This window comes from Phascolarctos cinereus, unplaced genomic scaffold, assembly GCF_003287225.1.
Source record: "Phascolarctos cinereus isolate Bilbo 61053 unplaced genomic scaffold, phaCin_HiC Scaffold_2;HRSCAF=192, whole genome shotgun sequence".
Lineage (NCBI taxonomy): Eukaryota > Metazoa > Chordata > Mammalia > Diprotodontia > Phascolarctidae > Phascolarctos > Phascolarctos cinereus.
In genome coordinates, this window is record NW_027555625.1 from 227,546,208 (window position 1) to 227,566,068 (window position 19,861).

At 40.1% G+C, this 19,861-nt stretch overlaps 1 protein-coding gene across 2 annotated transcripts in view; it reads right to left on the reverse strand.

Moving 5' to 3' along the window:
* Window positions 1-3,682: 3,682 nt before the first annotated feature.
* Window positions 3,683-19,861, reverse strand: part of STK4 (serine/threonine kinase 4) — a 118,095-nt gene continuing 101,916 nt past the window's right edge. For both annotated transcript variants that reach the window (XM_020984098.2, XM_020984099.2), the window contains exon 11: window positions 3,683-5,584. In XM_020984098.2, coding sequence (XP_020839757.1) covers window positions 5,426-5,584 — 159 coding nt within the window. In that variant the 3' untranslated portion in view covers window positions 3,683-5,425. The remainder of the gene's footprint in view (window positions 5,585-19,861) is intronic.

Here is a 19,861-nt window from a genome sequence, read left to right on the forward strand (position 1 = left end):
CCCGAGCCCAGGGAGTCTTTTGTTTCTATGGCTGGGTCTCACTGCCCAGCTTACAGGGAGGGGGAGGGGTCGGTGAGCTGGGCTCAGCTTTTCGCTTTTGCTCATGTTGATCCCTAGGCTTGGAATGCCACCCTTTTTCTCTTTGCCTATTGAATTTCTACTCATCTTTAAAGCCCAACTCAAATATTTCCCCTATAAAGCCTCCCCTGATCCCACCTCAGACCTTCACTTTGCCTCTTTTCCATGCATTTAGCATGTGATACATATGTATGTATAGAGTTGTGTCTTACTGGCCTTCCCCAATACCCCCACTAGAATGTGAGCTCAATAAGTCCAGTGACCATCATCAAACAGAACCTGATCTGCACCTAGTAGGTCCTCAATAAATGTTAGATTGAATTTCACTGTGAGTGCAGCTGCTTCCCTGCTCAGCTGATGTTCTAACTAGGTCCTTCTCCACATCTTGGGGTGGGTGGGCCCTCCGACCATCACCTCGGGTGCTGGCAATTTCCTTAACAGTGACATATCCAAGGAGATATTTGTAAAGCACTCAGCACAGTCCCTGGCACATAGGAGGCACTTTTTTGGTCATCTTTTTTCATTTTAAAAAATTTATTTTAAACTTAAGTACAAAATAAGAAAAGAAAAAAAAATTGCCATATACACAGCAGAACATAAGATTCAGTATAAAGCATTAAGTTTCCATTTGTAGGTTTTCTTTTGCTTTCTGCTGTGCACTTTTCACTTTATTTGCCCCCTCCCAAAAGAAGGCTACAACGAAAGCTCAGATGTATATGTGTGTATATGTATATACACACACACACACACACACACACATATATATATATATACACACACACATATATATATGTATACACACATACATACATATCCATAGATTTCTATAAACATACACATATACACTCATGCACATATACGTAAGATTGTATCATGCTTATTTCTACTTGTCATGTTTCTCTGAAGGTGGATAGCATCTTCCTTCACAGATCCAAGCCTTTCCATGTTTTTCTACATCAACCAGCTCATCATTTCCTACACCACTGCAATATTCCACCCCAATCACATCCTGAGAGATCGTCTGTAAAAGTTTCCCCCCAATTTTCTGCATTCCTTCTATTCTTGGGCTGCATAGGTTTTATTTATACAAGAAAATTTTAATTTAAAATAATAAAAATTATCCATTTTACACTTCAACAATGATCTTATCTTATAATATAGTTTAAAGTCTGATACTACTGAATCTGCTTCCTTTACGTCTCTTCTCCCCAGTGGTTTCTTCGAAGTTCCTGCCTGATCTTTTTTATAAATGAAGTAGGTGCTTAATAAATGCTTACTTATTCCTTGGGGCAGCTAGGTGGGGTGCAGTGGATAGAGCACCGGCCCTGAAGTCAGGAGGAACTGAGTTCAAATTCGGCCGCAGATACATAATACTTACTACCTGTGTGACCCTGGGCAAGTCACTTAACCCCATTGCCTAGCAAAAAAATAAAAACAATAAATAAATAAATGAATGCATATTCCCTTTACTTCCCTGCCCTTCCTTCCCCCCCTGTGCCTTTGCCTTTCCATACACTTCCTGAAGCCCAGTAGCAATCATTCTAGTGCAGAGAATTTCCTTTCCCCATACATTTCCGGCAGCAGGTTTATTAATAAGCGAAGGAACAGTGATACCTATTTGCTTAGGGAGGACACTATAGGACCAAAGGATTTAGAATTGGAGGAGAGGACCTGAGAGAGAGCAGCATCATAGGATTTAGAGCTCAAAGGAAGCCATCAAATCCAACTGCTTCATTTTACAGATGAGAAAATGGTGACTCAGGGAGGTTGTGACTTGCCCACAAGGTCCAACTGTACACACCCTGCTTCCATCATTGTCATATAGCCAGGAAAGGGCAGAAATGGGATCTAAGTCTAGGTCCTCTTAAGGCCAAATCCAATTTTGCCTTGCCTTACTTACAATCAAGGAATCAAGGGAATATAGAACCAGATAATAGGTGTAACAGTTGTGAAAGATGCCATTATACTTTGATAAACTCACTTTCCTGGCAGTGCTGGTCCAGTGGTTGAGATCAAATTGCTTCCACTTTGTGGCTTAGCTGATCTTTCTATTTTTCAGGGCAGTAGTCCTCGGACATAGCTTATATGAAAAAGATCAGATTTAGAACCAGAAAGGACCTTGGAGGCTACTGAGTGCAATGCCCTCATTTTACAGATGCAGAAAATGAGGCATAGACTGAGCAGTTAAGTGATTTGTCCAGAATCACACAGCTAGGAAATGTCTGAGATGGGATTTGAACCTGGGTCTTTCTGACTTCAGGTCCAGAGTTCTATCCAGTTTTCCATGCTGCCTCTCTGATGTAGGGCAGTGGTGTCAAACTCGAGAAAGAAATGGGGTTGGGTGGGGGTGGGGGTACTAAACCATTCATAAGGATCCCCAAGGGCAGCACACAGACATAGAAAATCATATATTATCTATACTTTATTATATTTTTATTTCATTAAACATTTCCCATTTACATTTTAATCTGGTTCATGCAGCACTCAGGAGTGTTGTGGGACTCACATTTGATGCTTCTCATGTTGGGGACCCTTGTTCTTGACCCCAGAGCTATCATCTTTCACTAATTTATGACCTTCCTCCCATCCCTGATACTAGTCCCAGAGCTACCTGACCTTTGGCCCCTAAGCCTGGCATTTGTGCATAAACAAAACAAAACAAAACAACCATCTAGTCCTAGACTTGGCTCCTTAGTCTCTGAAGCTTCAAGCTTATAATACTCTTTGTTCCTGGGCATACCACACTACTACATCTAGTTCCCTTGTGGCATCCTCAGCCTCTGAACACCCATTTTCCCATTGATTTTAGATTGGTCCAAGCGCTATGTCAGACTGCTTGGCTTATTCAATCAGGAAATCTCTTGATTGCCTGGTGGGTTTTGGGTGTGTTGCACCAATGTTTCAGGGAATGGAAAGTTCATTAATGTAGATACTCCCTTCAACAGGCCATTGAGTCCAACTGTCCAGACAACCCCTTCATAACAGATGACAGTTTCTGAGTGTTGCTGTGGTTGAAAAATGCATTCTGCAAACAACCTGATGATAAGCTTAGCAGGTTTTTGGACAGAAGATTCACATTTTCAGTGGGCTTACACACAAAGCCTTTGAGCTTGGGAGGACCTTTCAGAGTCTGTGCCCCACTCCATGGCACAGCCATGGAGACCTAAGGAGCCACCTGTGTGTCGCAGTGAAGCAGCTCAAATCCCACCTTGTGCAAGAGGCCTTTGCTATTACTCTGACATTGCCTCCCACTTATACTGTCTACATCTTGTATATGCATAGTTATTTGCATGTCTGCATTAGACTGTGAGCTCCTTGAGTTCAGGGACTGTGTTTTTTCAATTCCCAGTATCCCTAGCGCTTAGCACAGTGCCTGCCACGTAGCAATCACTTAATAAAGCTTTGCAGACAGACATCAGTGGAGATTCTATCCAATTCTCACCTAAATCACTTAATTCTATGCCTTCTGACAGAGCGAAATAAAGGTAAGGGCAAACACTTAATAGCTCGAAACTGGAATTCAGCACTACTCCAGAAGTGCCCATTCACTCAGCCAAAACCTTCCATCACAGCTATATGAGGAAACTAAAAGGAATAACAACTGTAGTTTTCAGAACAATTTATTTAGAACAAATAAGGCCAATGCTGGATAAAGAAGAACAATCCAAATATCAAAGAATCATCTTCGATTTCAAAGATCCCTCCAACTGCTTCACACATATACAGATAGGGACCTGGGCCTATTATGTACAACCAGATATGACAACAGCACATTTCAAGACAGAACTTAGATCGATGTCAAAGTCCTCTGGTAGAAAAAGTTAAAGCTAGTTCTTGGGCTTGCATATCCACACCCACGGTGTGAGCTTTCCCTTCCTGCTTGGCTGTAGGGAAGGAAGCTGGAAGGAGTGTTTTCCCCCTAAACACACAACTGAACACAGAACCCAAAGACAAATGAAAGCAATCGGACAATGTGCCACTTGAAACAGAGGCTGTGGTCAATGTTCTTGTAGCTAATGATAAACATGTGGATTCAGAAGCATAGAATGTCACAACTGGAAGGAACCTTAAGCTCTGGTCCAACCACCTCATTTTACAGATGAGGAAACTGAGGCTCAGAGAAGTGACTTGCCTAAAGTCACACATCAAGTTATCAGAGCTGGGAGGAGCCCCCAGTCCAGTGCTTTTTCTCCTACATGAGGACAAGGAATTTCCTTCTTTTGGAAGGGTGGGGTGGCAGAAGGAGGATATATGAAAGAAAGAGGAGGCAGAAAGAAGAAGTCTGATTACCAATTATGGATGGATGCAGAGGCAACAGTGAGGGGGTCATGGGATGCTAGAGGGGCCTTAGGAGCAAAGAACGTCAGAGCTGAAGATGACCACAGCAATTATACCATCTAAGCTCTTCCTTGTTTTACAAGTGGGGATGTTTAGGCTCAGAGAGGGTAAGTAACTTGCCCAAAGTCACAGAGACAAGAAAGACATCTGAGTTTTCTGATGTCTCAAACCCAACCCAAACCAGGGCCTTTTCTATTTAGCCACCAGTCTCTACAGGGTGTGTGGGAATGACAATCAGACAAAGGAGGAGCTGGTGGGTGACAAGCTTTTGCAAGGAAGGTGCCATGAGGCAGGCTTCTTTCTCCCTGGAGTTCAAATAGTAAATAAAGATTTACTATTTCCTAACAGACAGTGATAAGTGCTAAGCAAGCGCCAGGCTCAAATCACCTCACGTGATGAGGCTGAAACTTCATTTTATAAGGCCCCATCAGAGAACCAGCTGGGTCCCCCAGAGTCCTGTTCTTTTTCCCGGTGGCCTCCCAGTGGCTCCTGCTGGCCCACTCTGCAGTACCGTAGTCAAAGAGGGTGCAGTCAAACTGGTTCAAGCTGCGCCTGTACCAAGAGTGCAGTAGTTCAATGCCACAGGATGTGTGGCCATAGTTATAATTTACATACTTAAAAAACTTACAGCAAGAACTACCGAAAGCTATTTGGGGAAAAAACAAAATATAAAACATTCCCAACTCTTGCTGGCCTAGGGATTTCCCTATTCCTGGAGTTAAAAACCGTGAGTTTAAAAATGCTATCATGGGACCCTGTGAAATAAGATCCCTCATTATTTTAAATACATTGGACATCAAAATGGAGCCTTGACTGTCAAAAATGACCTTCGTGCTCATTGCATTCCTGAAGTTCACAAAGGTGCTTATGGGAACATGAAAGGGCAGGACCACGTGCCCTTCTATTTTGCTCTCAACATGGAGCAACTTGCAGGGTTTGTGGGAAGCTAGGAACAGAGCATCCTCGAGAGGTGAACCAAGGCCAGTCCTGCCACCAGGCTGGGATTTGCTCAGAAGTTCTGCTGCCGCCGTTTCTTAGCCTCAATAGCATCCAGAATTGGCTGTCGTTTGGACTGGTACTTCTGCCGAATCTCTTCAATCTCCTGTTCCATCATGGGGTCAAGGGCAGACAGCCTCTTCTGAAGGTCTTCTACACTCCAGCTCTTGAGCTATGGGAGAACAACATAGAGCCACATCAAATCACAGAATCTACATCTGGAAGAGAGCTAAAAAAAAAAGATCATGGCATTCAAACCTCTTGTTTTAGAGACAGGAAAAAATAACTTGTCTAGGGTTACACGGGTTAGTAAGCATGGGCACAGGCGATCAAACCCAAGTCTTCTGACTTCAAATACATGCATTGCACTTCCCACTTCACCACCCTACTAGACCCAACACCCACCAGACAAACAAAGATATTATACACCCTCTAGGTTTTGATAGACTTTTTTGATTATAATAAGAATGGATGGGCATGGGAAAAACAACGATCTCCTGTGATTAAACTGAAGAGTGACTAGACCTGAGATTCTAGAGCTAGGTATATGCCTCAAGGACATCAGTGACAAAAAGAGAGGTCTTACAGCCTTAAAAATATTCAGAGTAGTGCTAGTTATAGTAGCAAAGAACTGAAAAGTAGATACCTAATGACTGGGAATGTGCTAAAAAAAATTATGGCATATGAATATATAAAAAATGATAGCCTTTAGAAATGATGAATATGAATGACTCAGAAAAATGGGATGATTTATATGAACTGATACAAAATGAAGTTGAATACGAAAATAATATACATGACTACAACAATGTAAATATAAAGAAAAAAATGACTGTCCTAATTATAATGACCAAGAAGCTTGGCACCAGGAAAAATACATTCCCTTCCCTACCCCGCTTTGGTGGGATGAAGGATTGTGGGTGTAGAACAATGCTTACACTGCTAGACCTAGTTGATATGTTGTTTGGTTATGCTGAAATGCTTTTTTTTTTAACTCAAAATTTTTTTACAAGGGATGGCTCACTATAGAGAGGAAGGGGAAAGAATATTACTGAGAAATGAAGATGACATAAAAACAAAAGGTATGACAAAGAATAAAACAAATTGAAGGATCAATGACTAATTTGAAGGAGGATAAGGTACCTGTTATAGAGTGGTCTAGGTGTATTTAAAGAAAGCTATTGGGCATTCTGTATCACCTATGCCTGATTCTTCCACCCCTGACACTTGTGGGGCTACTTCTTTTTTCTCTACCCTTTAATTAAATTAAGAACCAAAACAATTTACTAGATGTACAAAACTAGGCACCAGAGGATTTAACAAAGTTCAGTTAAAACTTGATCCCTGCCATCATGGAGTTTACATTCTAGCAGAGGGCTATGGCAGAGACATAAATAATTCTAATCTAAAATAACATAACGTAAATGAATAAGAGGAGCACAAAAATCTACGTGAGGTCCAGTGGAAAGAAGGAGAATTGTAGGGAGGGTTTCTTGGTGGAGGTGGCTCCTGAGTTGGGCTTTAAAGAATGGGAAGGATATCCTACAGATGTGTGGTGGAATAGAGGATCTGCATTCTAGGTACAGGATACCTAGAATGTGAATGAGGGCAGGGCACAGAGACAAGAATGCCCAGGACATATATTTCAAATAGTCCAATTTTGCCAGAAACAGAATTGGTTGAGAAAAAATAGTATGAGATAAGGTTGGAAAGGGATGGTGAAGCCAGATTATGAATGGTGTTGGTAGAGAATCTGAGTTTTAATTCATAGGCAAAAGGAATCTATTGAAAGTTTTTGAATATAGGATTTGTATAAACAAATCTATGCATAAAGAAGTTTGGCAGCATGTGAAGGACACAAGAAATGGAATCCAAGTCTTCTGACTCCAAATCAGGTGCTCTTCTAGCACACCACACTGATTCTTCAGTGGATTAGATAGGAGAGAGAATGAAGGTGGGGAGACCTAACAGGTGGCAAGAATCCAGGAGGATGGTAATGACAGGCTTATCAGGACATCAAGTTAATTAAAATGTGGCACCGAAAAGGGAAAGACACTTACTTAGCATTACCTGGTGACAGGGAATAACAGCAGAGCTACCCACATTAATTCAGAACCAAGTGAAGACTGAACAAAGACGTGTTCCTCAGATGAAGTGGGTCCCAAGTAAGATAGTCTTGGTCAAGTATTGTTTTATTTCAGGACCTTCTGATTCCCTCCTTGGGGGGAATTATTGTGGAGGCAGGCAGGCATCCTGCTAACCTACTGAACAGCAGATACTATTCTTAAAAGGGACACAAACTCCTTTCATACTGCCTTTGTACAATAACTAGCCGTTGCCAATTAGCCAGAAAGCTCACTCTGGTTCTGTTTACCTTTTTTCATGGTAACAAGTCTTCCCTTGCAGTCCTATATAATGCAAGATAAGGGGAAACGAGTGTCATGGAATCATAAAGCTGGAAAGGATTTTGGAGATCTAGCCCAATCCTGGGCAAGTCACTTTTTCTTTATGAATGTTTCCTCTTTCATAAAATAAGGTAGTATTAGATAATCTCTAAGGGTCCTTCCAGCACTACATTCTAAGAATCTATGATTTTGGGGCAGCTAGGTGGAGCAGTGGATAGAATACTGGCCTAGAAGTCAAGAGGACCTGAGTTCAAATCTAGCCTCAGACACGTAACACTTACTAGCTGTGTGACTCCGGACAAGTCACTTAACTCCAATTGCCTCGCCAAAAAAAAAAAAATCTGATTTTACAGATGGGGAAACTCAGATCAAGAGAAGGATGGTGTTTTGCCCAGGGTCACATGGCAAGTATCAGAGATGAAACCTAAACCCAGTCTTTGGATGCTAAGCCCAATGATCTTTGCCTTATACTGCAATGTCCTTCATCTGTCTTCTAAATAGGACACCTAATTTATATGATTTACCCTGAGAGAGCTAAAAAAGAAAAGGCAAAAAGTGAAGAGTTGATTTTCTCTGAACATTACTTGGTAAACTTTTTTCCAACTCAACAAATGTTTCTTAAAGCCCCTAACTAATTCCCATCTAAGCTTCAACAGTGAGCCAATGTTATTTTTCAGTCCTCAAACTACAGTGGAAATTTATTCCCCAAGTATAGGTAAGACAAGAAGATTAATTCTGTCATACATCAATTCACAGCCTCCAAAGACTTTGGTTTGGTTAAAGTGCAGAATTAAAAGTGAAGACAACAATGAATTAATTAAAGTCATAAATATAAGCATGATCTTCCAAGACTGGAAAACAAATGAGTTATCATCATCACAAATCATCTTTGTACAGTGTTTACTCCATTTTGTAAGTGAGGAAGTGTGAACTAATGCCAAGTTAATCTATTGGGAGACCTGGGCTATAGTCCTTACTCTGACATTAGCTAGGTGTGCAACTTCCCTTCCTCTCAGGGTTTCTAATAAAATGAGGGGCTAGATTGGATGGTCTCTGAGGTCTAACAGCCTATATTTAGTATATTCCTTCCAGAATTCACATTCTACATTCTATGGTCCTTCCAACTACGACATTCTGGGTTCTGACAACCTAGGTTCTGTATCTGAAGGTACTTTTCAGCTCTAATATTTCTGATTCTGTGGAAAATTAACAATAAGGACAGTCTTATGTAGGGGAAAGAAGTTACCAAAGGACTATATAGTTAAGGTGGATGGTGAACAAAGCCCCTCCTAAGAACAAAAGGTCAAGAATCTTATAGGAAATAATGCCTAATTCTGAATCAACTAAGCTAGAATTAGTAAGGCAGTTAATTGAAAAAAAGAAAAGTTTGTAGCAAATACCTTGTATAAAGCCATGACATTCAAGATATGGACCAAACTGATAGAAATAACGTGAGAACAAAAAACACTTGCCAGAAAATATGGTCAAAAGGAAGGAAATAAGTATTTATTATGTGTCTTATTATGTGACTATGTCACATTATATATCTATATTATGTGTATTATGTGACACATATTACTATGTGTCAGACATTATACTAAATGCTTTACAAATAATATCTCACCTGGTCCTCACAACAATCCTGCGAGGCAGGTGCCATTTTGCAACTGAGGAAAATGAGGCAGACTGAGGTTAAGTGACTTGCCCAGGGTCACAAAGCTAGAAAGTGTCTAAGACTGTATTTGAACTTAGGCTTTCTTGACTACAGGCCCAGTGCCCTACCCAGTGGACCATCTAGCTGCCTAGGTGGATTTTTTATAGGCAATTTTCAAAAGAAGGAAATACAAGTCATAAATAACTAAATGGGAAAATGCTTGAAATTATTAATAAGAAAAAATGACAATTAAAATAATTCTAATATTTCACCTCACATCCATTGCATTGGCAAAGATGGCAAAAGACAAAAATGGCAAATGTTAGAAGAACAGTTAGAAAGATAGACACACCAATGCAATGTTAGTAGAGTTGTCAAATGACTCAACAATTCTGGAAAACAATTTGAAATTATAGAAAAAATGTTCCTTTGAACCAGAGACACCACTAGTAGGCATATACTCCTAGGAGGTGTCGCAAGTAAAATTCAACAAAGGTAGACTGAGGCATATATTCTCCAAGCAAGATAACAGTTTATAATCAGGGCTCAAATCTGGTAATAAACTGGATCTAATGACTGCCTCAGTTAGCTAAAAGACCCTATACTGAAGGTGCAGTTCCCTTTTATAAGCATAGAACAAAGAAGAGAACAGGGTAGATGAGGAAATAACTGAATTAGTTACAGGATTGGAGACATCATGGAGGTGAGGACAACATGACTGCTTACAGAGCTGAGGCATGAGGGACAATATGATTGACTAGAAATTAGGAACAAGGGGCTAGAAACAACCCTCTCTTTCCCTTCTGTGACTAAGAAATGGTCATTGTTTGTGTCTACCTGCAAGATTAGAAATAGTGAACCAGACCTTGTTGGATAGCAAACCAGACATCCTTGAAGAACAGCTTGGTGCTATAAAGATACCAGATCAGACTCCCTGGAGTCCAACAAATTCCTCAAGGATAACAGATTCCCTTGAGGCAAGAACAGAACAGTGATTAGTAAGAGAATTGGATTTCTAATTACTCTTTACAGACCAGCTGAATTTCTGACCTAAGTTCAGAGACAAAGAACCATGACTTAGTTATAAGATAAAATCAATTAATTGTAAATAGGATCAATAAGAAAAGATACAGAATGAATTTAATCTCAGAGGTCAAAGGCTGAGGGAAAAGTACTACATATACATATATGTTTATAGTAGTACTTTTTTTTGCGGGGGGGGGGAGCCCTAAATGGGGTTAAATGACTTGCCCAGGGTCACACAGCTAGTAAGTGTATAGCAGTACTTTTGTCAGGAGCAAAGAACTGGAAGAAAATTAGGTGGCCATCAAATGGAGAATGGGCAAGTCCTTTCACCTCCGTGCACCTCACTTTGCTTATCTGTAAAACAAGAGGGTAGGACTTGATATCGAAGGTCTCTTTCAGCTCTAAATCTATGATCTTATGAAATTGTGCTATGTGAATATAATGGAAATAATATTGTACTGATGTGAATAAATATGAAGAATTTAAAGAAACTGGGGAAGTTTTATATGAACTGACCTAAAGTAAACAGAACCAGAACAAGTTTCATTGAGGATTTAGGCTCCAGTTTGCAAAATATGTCACCCTGGTTTCCATGTTAAGCTCATTCCTTCTTCAGAACACAATATCCCATTCCAATCTTCTTTAGAATAGTCTGATATTATTTGAATTTCTTTTCCTTTATATTTGAAAATCTTTCTCCTGGTTGCTTGCAGAATTTGTTGACTGACATTAGGACTGTGAAATTTAACTATTATGTGTTTTGGAATTTGCAGCATAGGTGTCTCCCTCTACTTCACTCCCACTCTGTATATCTGTGGATGCTTTTGATTGGCACTGTTTTCTGTGTCCAGAAATTCTGAGAAGCTTTCTTGTATCATTTCCTGAATTTTGGTGTTGAGGTTTTTTGACTTGTGTTATTCTGGGAGACCTATAAATCCTTAAGTTGTCTCTGTTCATCCTGTTTTTCAGATCAATGTGCTTTGCTTGTATAAAGATTATGTTTTCTTTTGATGTTACTGCTTTTTTGCTTTTCTTCTTCCATATCATCCTTTGCTTCTGTGTATTTGTATTCCCCAATCAATTGTTCTCTCTCTTGTTTCTCTGCTGAGATTTGCCATTATGGATTCAATAGGTTTGGTTTTTTTCCCCCCAATTATTTCTGATGCAAAGGCCTTAAATTCTGCTATCATGATTCTTATTTCTCTCTTGAACCATTTGGAACACACTGCTGTGGTTCCATGCCCACTTTGGGAATCCATAGGCTCCTCTGACTCATCAAGTGTTGATTCATTTTGCTTGTCCTGCAATATTTAGTCAGATATGATTGGACTCATTTAGATTATCTGGAGACCTTCAGTTATTCCCTTCTGTTATTACTACCTTCCTTTTTAGTTTATCTACGTTCAAGGTCTTTACCTGAGTTTCCTTCCTCTTGAGATCTTTGGTAATCACAGTCTTTTTTCTTCATACTTCTCTTGTACCCACTTTCTAACTCCTTCCTTTTTGATGATGGTTCCCTCAAGGGCTAGACTTTATAGCTATCTCAGCTGCCTCTAATGCTGGAGAGACAGAACTGGTTTCAGCTGAATGTTAATCCCTTTTCCTTCAGGCCTGCTGGAACCCCCCCCCCCCACAACACACACACTGATTTCTCTCCACTCCAGGTAGTACAAGTTTCCCTCTTTCCTGCCACAGGAGTGGTGGGCAAAGTTGACTTTTGTTGCTTATTGTCTCAGAATGGTAGAATGAGAGCAGGGAGATTGGTGGGGGTGGGGGTGGTTGACGCTGTATTAGCTGGCAGAGAATGCAGCAACAAGGAAACTGCTGAATGGATTCCAGAGGACAAGATGGTGGGTAAGGCTATGCCTTCCTGCCATTATGGTGGCTGGCAGGAGAGGGAGTAATGACTGAGCACATTAGGGATTAGCCTTTCGTGCTGTTAGTTCTTTGGTCTACCTCATCAGGGTTCTTGGTGTTTTAGACTGTAAAGACAGATAGTTACCTCTTGCTGATATTTATGATTTTGGAGAAGTTTGAGAAGTAATGATAACTGGAGAGAATGTTTAGTCCTCCATCTTTTTGGTCATGTGACCAAAAATCCAGCAGAACAATTTATATCATGACCATAATAATGTTTCTCCTTAATAGGAGACAAATTGAAGGATGAATGCTTAATTTAAAAGGGGATAACAGTCCTGGTATACAGTAGTCCAAGTCTATTGTATGCAAATTCTTTGAGGGACAGATTTTGCCTTTTTGTATTCCAAACATTTAGCACACAGTGCCTGGCACATAGTAAGCACTTAATAAATACTTATTGGTTAATTGATGTAAAGGAAGACAACACTGAAAGACTTCAGAACTGTGATATGTAGTGTCCAATCATAACTTTAAAATACTGAGAGCGAAGCATGCCTCCTGCTTCTCAGCAGAGAAATGTTGGAATGCAGGTGTAAGATGAGGTATATATTGTTAAAAATTATACTGATTTTTTTTTTTGCTTGATTGTATCTATTTGTTAGGTTAGGGAAGGTTCTGGGGAGAGGCAATACTTGGGAAGTAAAAATGATGTAAAAGAGCATTAATTAAACATTTAAAAAGAAATAAAAAAATATCTTCCCACTCCCAGGGGATAGCAGAATTTATAATCTGGTTAGGTTTCCTTGTAACTTCTTCCCATTAGTCCAAGTTCTACTTTTTGGAACCAAACAGAACAAGTCTTAATTCTGAGAAGTTTTCTTGTATCCTTTCTTGCATTTTGGTGTTTAGATGTTTTGACTTGTGTTAGGCTGGAAGACCTAGAATCCTTGTATTGTAGAATGTAAAAAGAACATAGAAATAGGATCAAACAGGTTAAGTTTCATGGAAATAAAATTTGGCTTAATCTTAGGACAAGTTGACAATTCAAATCATCTAAAAATGGAATGAGCTTTTTTATGAGACAGTAAATGCCCCATCACTGAAGTTAAGTGAGGCATGAATGATCACTAGTTATAGATGATATAGATAAGATCCACATGAGATTTAGGTTAAATGACCTCTAAGGTCCCTTTGGGCTTGGAAATTTTAAGATTCTATCTATTATGAAGAGCTTCAGAGGGTCTTTTTTTTGGTACTGGATGGAAAGCTAGCACTCATTTGCTCCTCATGTCATCATCAAGAGGCTTTCCAAAGACTAGGATTGAGGAAGGGGAGAACAGTATAGCCTAGCAGAAGTCTACATGCTGGTCTCTCTGATTAAACAGCACTTAGCACAGTGCCTGGCACATAGTAGGCACTTAATACTTATTGCTGACTAATTAAACAAACTGATTTTATTCAGAGGGAGACATGATCACATTTCAAGTCCTTGTGAGAAAAGCTGGAAGGAGAAAAGCATATTTCCCTGCAATCAATGCAATTAGATGAAGTAGCAGTGAACCAAATTAAAATATTTAACTCAGATGTTGGGCTGAGGGATGGTGTTTAATGGTCTCAAACAATCATGCCAGATCAATAAGGCACAGCATTTTCTGAAAAACAAAACAAAACAAAATGTTCCTCAAGTTTTATCTACTCCATAGAATGACAGAATATTAAAGTTGGAAGGGCCCACAGAACATGAAGTATCAGATATAGAAGGGCACATAAACTAGAGGACACAGAACAGTAAGGGGCTTTAGAAATTATTTAGTCTGATTCCCCCCCTTTTACACATAGGAAAACAGGCTCTATGAAAACAGAGTGACTTGCCAAAAGACACACAGACAGTTTAACAAGAGAACCAAGCCTAGAACCCTCATCATGGGACAGTTCAGTGGTTTCCCCCCCATACTACACCATTTCATATTTGCAAATAAATAAGCCAAGTAGGATGTTGGTCAAATACAAGTGGAATGAAATAAGCAGATCCAGGAAAAAAATATACAATATTGGACATTTGGTTTTTATTAAATATTTATTCAACCATCCTGCTTCCTGAGGGAGATTCTTCACAGAAACCCAGTAGTAACTTACTATTCAATGTGTATGTACTGCCATTAGGCATGATGCTTCACGGAATGTTACAATTTGTGGAAGAAAATAAATACACTAGTAAAATATGAATGAATGAAAGAAAATATTATCCATGGCAGCTGGTGACAGTCCCAAGGTTAACCTGCATAGTAACTAATACTTAATTCTTTCATGAGCTCATGATGGGTTTCAATAGACACAGTGTTACTGGGAAATGGCACATAATGAACTTTACAAGAGAGGTACTGTATGAAGTTGAGTCAGACTAGTAAACCCTCACAGCCCCCTTTTGCTTTAAAATGAAAATGGTACAGAGGCAGGGAAGGTAGTGGGACTCTCCTGGCAGGCAGTCAGAAATGAAGTAGCTTGTCCATTGATGGGAGTTGGGTTAGGGTACAAAATGGGCAAGATGCCACGCAGGAGCTTGTCACTCCTAGAAGCTCAACTTTGTGGCCTGACACCATGGGAATTTTCCTTGGCTTGCCTTGTGAAGGTCATCTTAGAATCCAGAAAGGTCCAATAGTATGAATGAAGGCTTTTTGTAATTTGTGAATAAAAGAAGTTAGTACAGAAGGATAGAAAGTTGAACTGAACAAGGCACATAATTTTTCCAACCTATGATCCTACATCTTCATCAGGGGCCTCAGTGCCACCTTATAGGTCAGTATGCTCGGTTCATCTTTTTTTTATTTTTTTGGCTAGGCAATGGGGTTAAATGATTTGCCCACGGTCACACAGCTAGTGAATGTTTTGTGTCTGAATCCAGATTTGAACTCAGGTCCTCCTGAGTCCAGGGCCAGTGCTCTATCCACTGTGCCACTTAGCTGTCCCCTGATCAGTTCATCTTAACACCGTAACTGGGAGCCTGGAAAGTGCAGCGTCTCTTTAATTTTGCTTTTTGTAAAGTTACTACTTGTAGACTTAGGAGTATGGAAAAACAGACTCCCAAGAGAGATCATGCCAATGACTGGAAGCCAACAGAAGTGACACTGTCAGGCTAGTATCTATCATAATAAAAAAGGTCCCCAATCTATCATTCACAAATAAGTGGCTCCTGTCACCCCTAAACAGGGCCAGACACAAAGGACAAAAAGCTTTACTCAAACAATTCTTACTCTTAACTTCTGGTTAACATTTCTCAAGATTGCTTCCACTCTCTCTCCTCTCCAGTCCATCCACAGGCTGCCAAATTAATCTTCTTAATGTACAAATCTGACCATGCCACTTCCCTACTCAAAAGAGGGAGGCTCAGGGACTCCCCACTGAACTACAAACACTTCAGGGGAGGGGGACATCTGCTCCCTGAGGACTGGGACCACTCCATTTTTGTCTTATATGCCCAGTACCTGGCATGGTGTCTGGCACAGATAGGTGATGTCCCTCCATCAGGTGGCTCCAACCTAGTTTTCCAGTCTTTTTTTTCTCATCACTACTTTATGAATTTTCAATTTCAGGTTAAACTGAGCCACCAGATGTTTCCAAATCTTGTCCCACCTCCCTATGTTTGCACACACTACTTATTCTCCATGCCTACAGTTCATTCCTTCATTCTTTTGTTCAAATCTTTCCCTTTCTTTCAGGTTCAAATGGATTGCTACCTCTTCCATGAAGCTTTCTCTGATCCCTACAGATGAAAAGTATTCTCTCTTCTCATCTTACAGTACCTTGTCTAGGTACTGCCTTTGTCTTTATCAAACTCTTCTTTGTACATTTATTTGTGTACATGCCATATTCTTTTCTTCCCACCCATTATTAAAATGTAAACCACAGTGAGGGCAGAAACTGTTGTTTCCATCTACTGCATCCTCAGGGCCTTTCATGTACCTGGTACATAACATTTAAAAAATTTCATCTCAATTAATTTTTAGCCTAATTAAAAATACATAAAAAACCTATTCTTTATTGGCATAACAGAGGATAGTTAAGATATAAAACTGGGGTAACTGAAATTAGTGGATCTGTCCAGTCTGCTGTTCTCTATATTAATTTTTTGAGGCAGCTGAACTAAATGGATTTTTGGTTCTTATTCAACTTCTATAAATATGTGCTTATAAGCACAGCTGCATGACCCTGGGTAATTACTTCCCCTCTTAGGTCTCAGTTTCCTCATCTGTTAAAATTAGAAGTAGTTTAAGATGATCTCTAAGGCCCTTTTCAGCTTTAACACTTTATAGAATCATAGAACAAGGAAACTGAGACCCAGGGAAATGACTTAGCCTGTCCAAAGTCACATGGCTACTAAATTGCAGAGGTATCTGATTTTTATCTTAGCACAATACTCACAAGTAGCGGCTTCCTGTTACTGGTGGAAACTTGCTTCCTAGTTCTCAATTTTCACAGCTGCACTGCCGTCCTTGAACCTGATCTGGAGGTTAGTACCAAGCAAAAACTCAGCATGCCTTCTCTATCTCGGACGCCTTCAGTTTGATTTATTTTCTCTAAAACACTGGGTTCAGATTACACCGGATCTATAATAATGTAGCCAGCCAGTTATTCCTGAGGGTTCAGCCACATAATCACACAGGGATGTTCTGAAACGCCAGTTCAGAGAACAATTATGAAGTCAAGTGTAAAAAGTTACCTCGCTAGTCTTAGTGACAGAAATAAACTACGCAGATATGTTAAAGCACGGTAAAAACAGTGCTGCTTGGTCCACTTGCTTTGTTGTGGCCAGGAGTTTAGTATTAACTGACAGATTTTTTAAAAAAAATGTATTTATTTTTAGTTTTCAACATTTACTTCCACAAGATATTAACTGATAGATTAAAATGGAGTTCTCAAACCAACCCCACTCCTTTTCTTGTTCACCATAAAGGTCTCTAGTGGCTTGGGATGATTTGGGAAGGTAATAACTCACGTTTATGTGGTACTTAGGCTTACAAAGTGCTCTTCTTGCTGTAACCTTGTGAGGTAAGCACAGCAAGTACAAGTATTCCATTTCACAGATTAGGGGACTGAGGTCCAGAGAGCAAGTCAATGGCCCACAGCCACAAGTCATCGGAGAATCAAGAAAAGACCAAGTCAAACAAGGACATTTCTTTGTGATGTGTGAATGGAAGGACAGACAGTGAAGCACAGAGGAGCTGAAGTTGGGCTGGACAGTGCATATGATTATAAGATTTAGAGGTGAAAGGAATCTTGGAGTGAGCACTACAGTTTGAGGTTATCAGGAAAAGCTTCAGGAAGAAAACTTGGTGCGTGGACTGCATCTTGAGGGAGAGAGCGGCATTCTATGAGGTGGAATGTTCTGGCCACAAGGGGAGGGAGCTGGAGTACTGTCTGTGAAGAAGAGAGAGAAGACCAACCTGCAATGTTGAATATAGAAAGGGAAGTAAGTAATAATGAGGTTGGAAAGATAGGCTGATGTGAGGGGCTTTAAAAGTGAAAAACAAGAGTTTTTTCCAGTGGCAGTAGGAAGCCACTACTCGAGTTTACTGAGTAGGGGAGGAGGAAGTCGCTGAATCTGAGCTTACAGCAATCACTTTGGCAACCTCATGGAGAATGTGAATCTCTCCCGACTCAAGGGGGGACAGACTTAAGGCAGAAAGACCAGTTAGGAGGTCACTTCAACAGTCCCAACAAGTGGTGATGAGAGAAAGGAAAGGAAAGAGAATGTCTATTTGAGTATCTCTTTAAGTCCCCACTTATGTGACTTATCATTAGGAAAAAAAAAGTACTCCAAATAAAGAAGGCACTTCGGGCAATTACTAGAAGCCAAATGACAAAAGGGACTCAAAAAACAGCCCTGTGCTCTTTTCACAGAACACACTGACTTTCAGACTTTCATTTTGGATAAAGCTATGAAAAGAAAGTAGTCTTATGCTTCGGTTTTGGAGAGGTCCCTTTCAGCTTTCTTTACACATCTTCAGGAAGAATTTTTTCATCTTACAATTTCTGTGACCAATACCTACTGATTAAAGAGCAATTCAAGAATGTTTGCATATTATTCATTTCCAAAAAGCAGGTCCCTCTTCATTTTTTAAGTGGATGAAAAATATCTTTCCACTAGACTTATGATAGAAGTGCACTTTGGAAATAGTGGAGAGTTTTTTTTTAAAGTCACTTTCTTTCTGAACAGTACAAGAATTTTGTGCTCATTACAGAAGACCTCTTATAGTAAAGAACAGATGGAAAACAAGATTGCTATTCCATTTCTTCTTGCTGTTGTTGCTATTTAGTCATTTCAGTCACGTCTGACTCTCCGTGACCCCATTTGGGGTTTTCTTGGCAAAGATACTGGAGCGGTTTGCCATTTCCTTCTCCAGCTCATTTTACAGATGAAGAAACTGAGGCAAACTGGGTTAAGTGACACTGCACCACCTAGCTGCTTCTATCTGTTTCTTGGTGACAGGAAATGGAAAGAGGGGTAAAAGAAGAGAGCTCTCTAATGAACACCCATTTATAATTCCCTGACTACTTTATTTAGGGATGGTTCAGAAAGATTTCAATAAACATAAGAAAACAAGCTTGTGCTTATACAGACCTCATACAGGCAAGGCGGCACTTTCCAACTTCACATTTCATCTCTTTGCTCACTTGGTGCTCTCTAATAAATATGTATACTTCCTCTTTAGTTGCCTTGCCTTGGAATCCCTTGTATATTCCTGCTCACCAGATGGTAAAGAGTATTACTTCAAGGGGCAGTTAGGTGGTGCAATAGATAGGACATCAGCCCTGGAGTCAGGAGGACCTGAGTTCAAAGCAGGCCTCAGACACATAACAGTTACTAGCTGTGTGACCCTGGGCAAGCCACTTAACTCCATGTGCTTCACCAAAAAAAAAAAAAAAAGGATATTACTTCAAAGACTGGAGAATATCCAGAGGTGGTTGACCAGGATGGAGCTGAGACATGGGCCCATTTAGGATTATCTGAAGAAACAAAGGACATTTAACCTGGAGAAGAGAAGATCTTTGGCCAGGCAGGTGGGGGGAGGAGAGAGAGAAGAGGGAGAGTTAGAAAAGACAATTATTCTCTTCAAACATCTGAATCTGTCATGTGGATGAGGAAGAGTCAAGCAGAACTGGTTCTATAAGACTCAAAAGTGCAAGAATAAGACCAGGAGGCAAGTTAGATGAAGGTAAGATCTAGTTCCACAAAGAACTACTTCCTAACAATCAAAGCTGCCAGCAATGAAATGGGTCACCTTGGTAAGGAGTGAGCACCTTAACCTAGGAGGTCTTTGTGAGGAGGCTGAACACTCATTTGTCTAGGGTATGAGAGCATACCTTCTATCTGTTGGACTAAATGACTTCTGAGGTTCCTTCCAGCTCACAGATTCTATGGTAATCCTATGGCACAAATAGTGTCATGAGATATATTTTCTTTTCTTTTCTTTTTGTGTGTGTGTGGGGGGCCTAGGCAATTGGG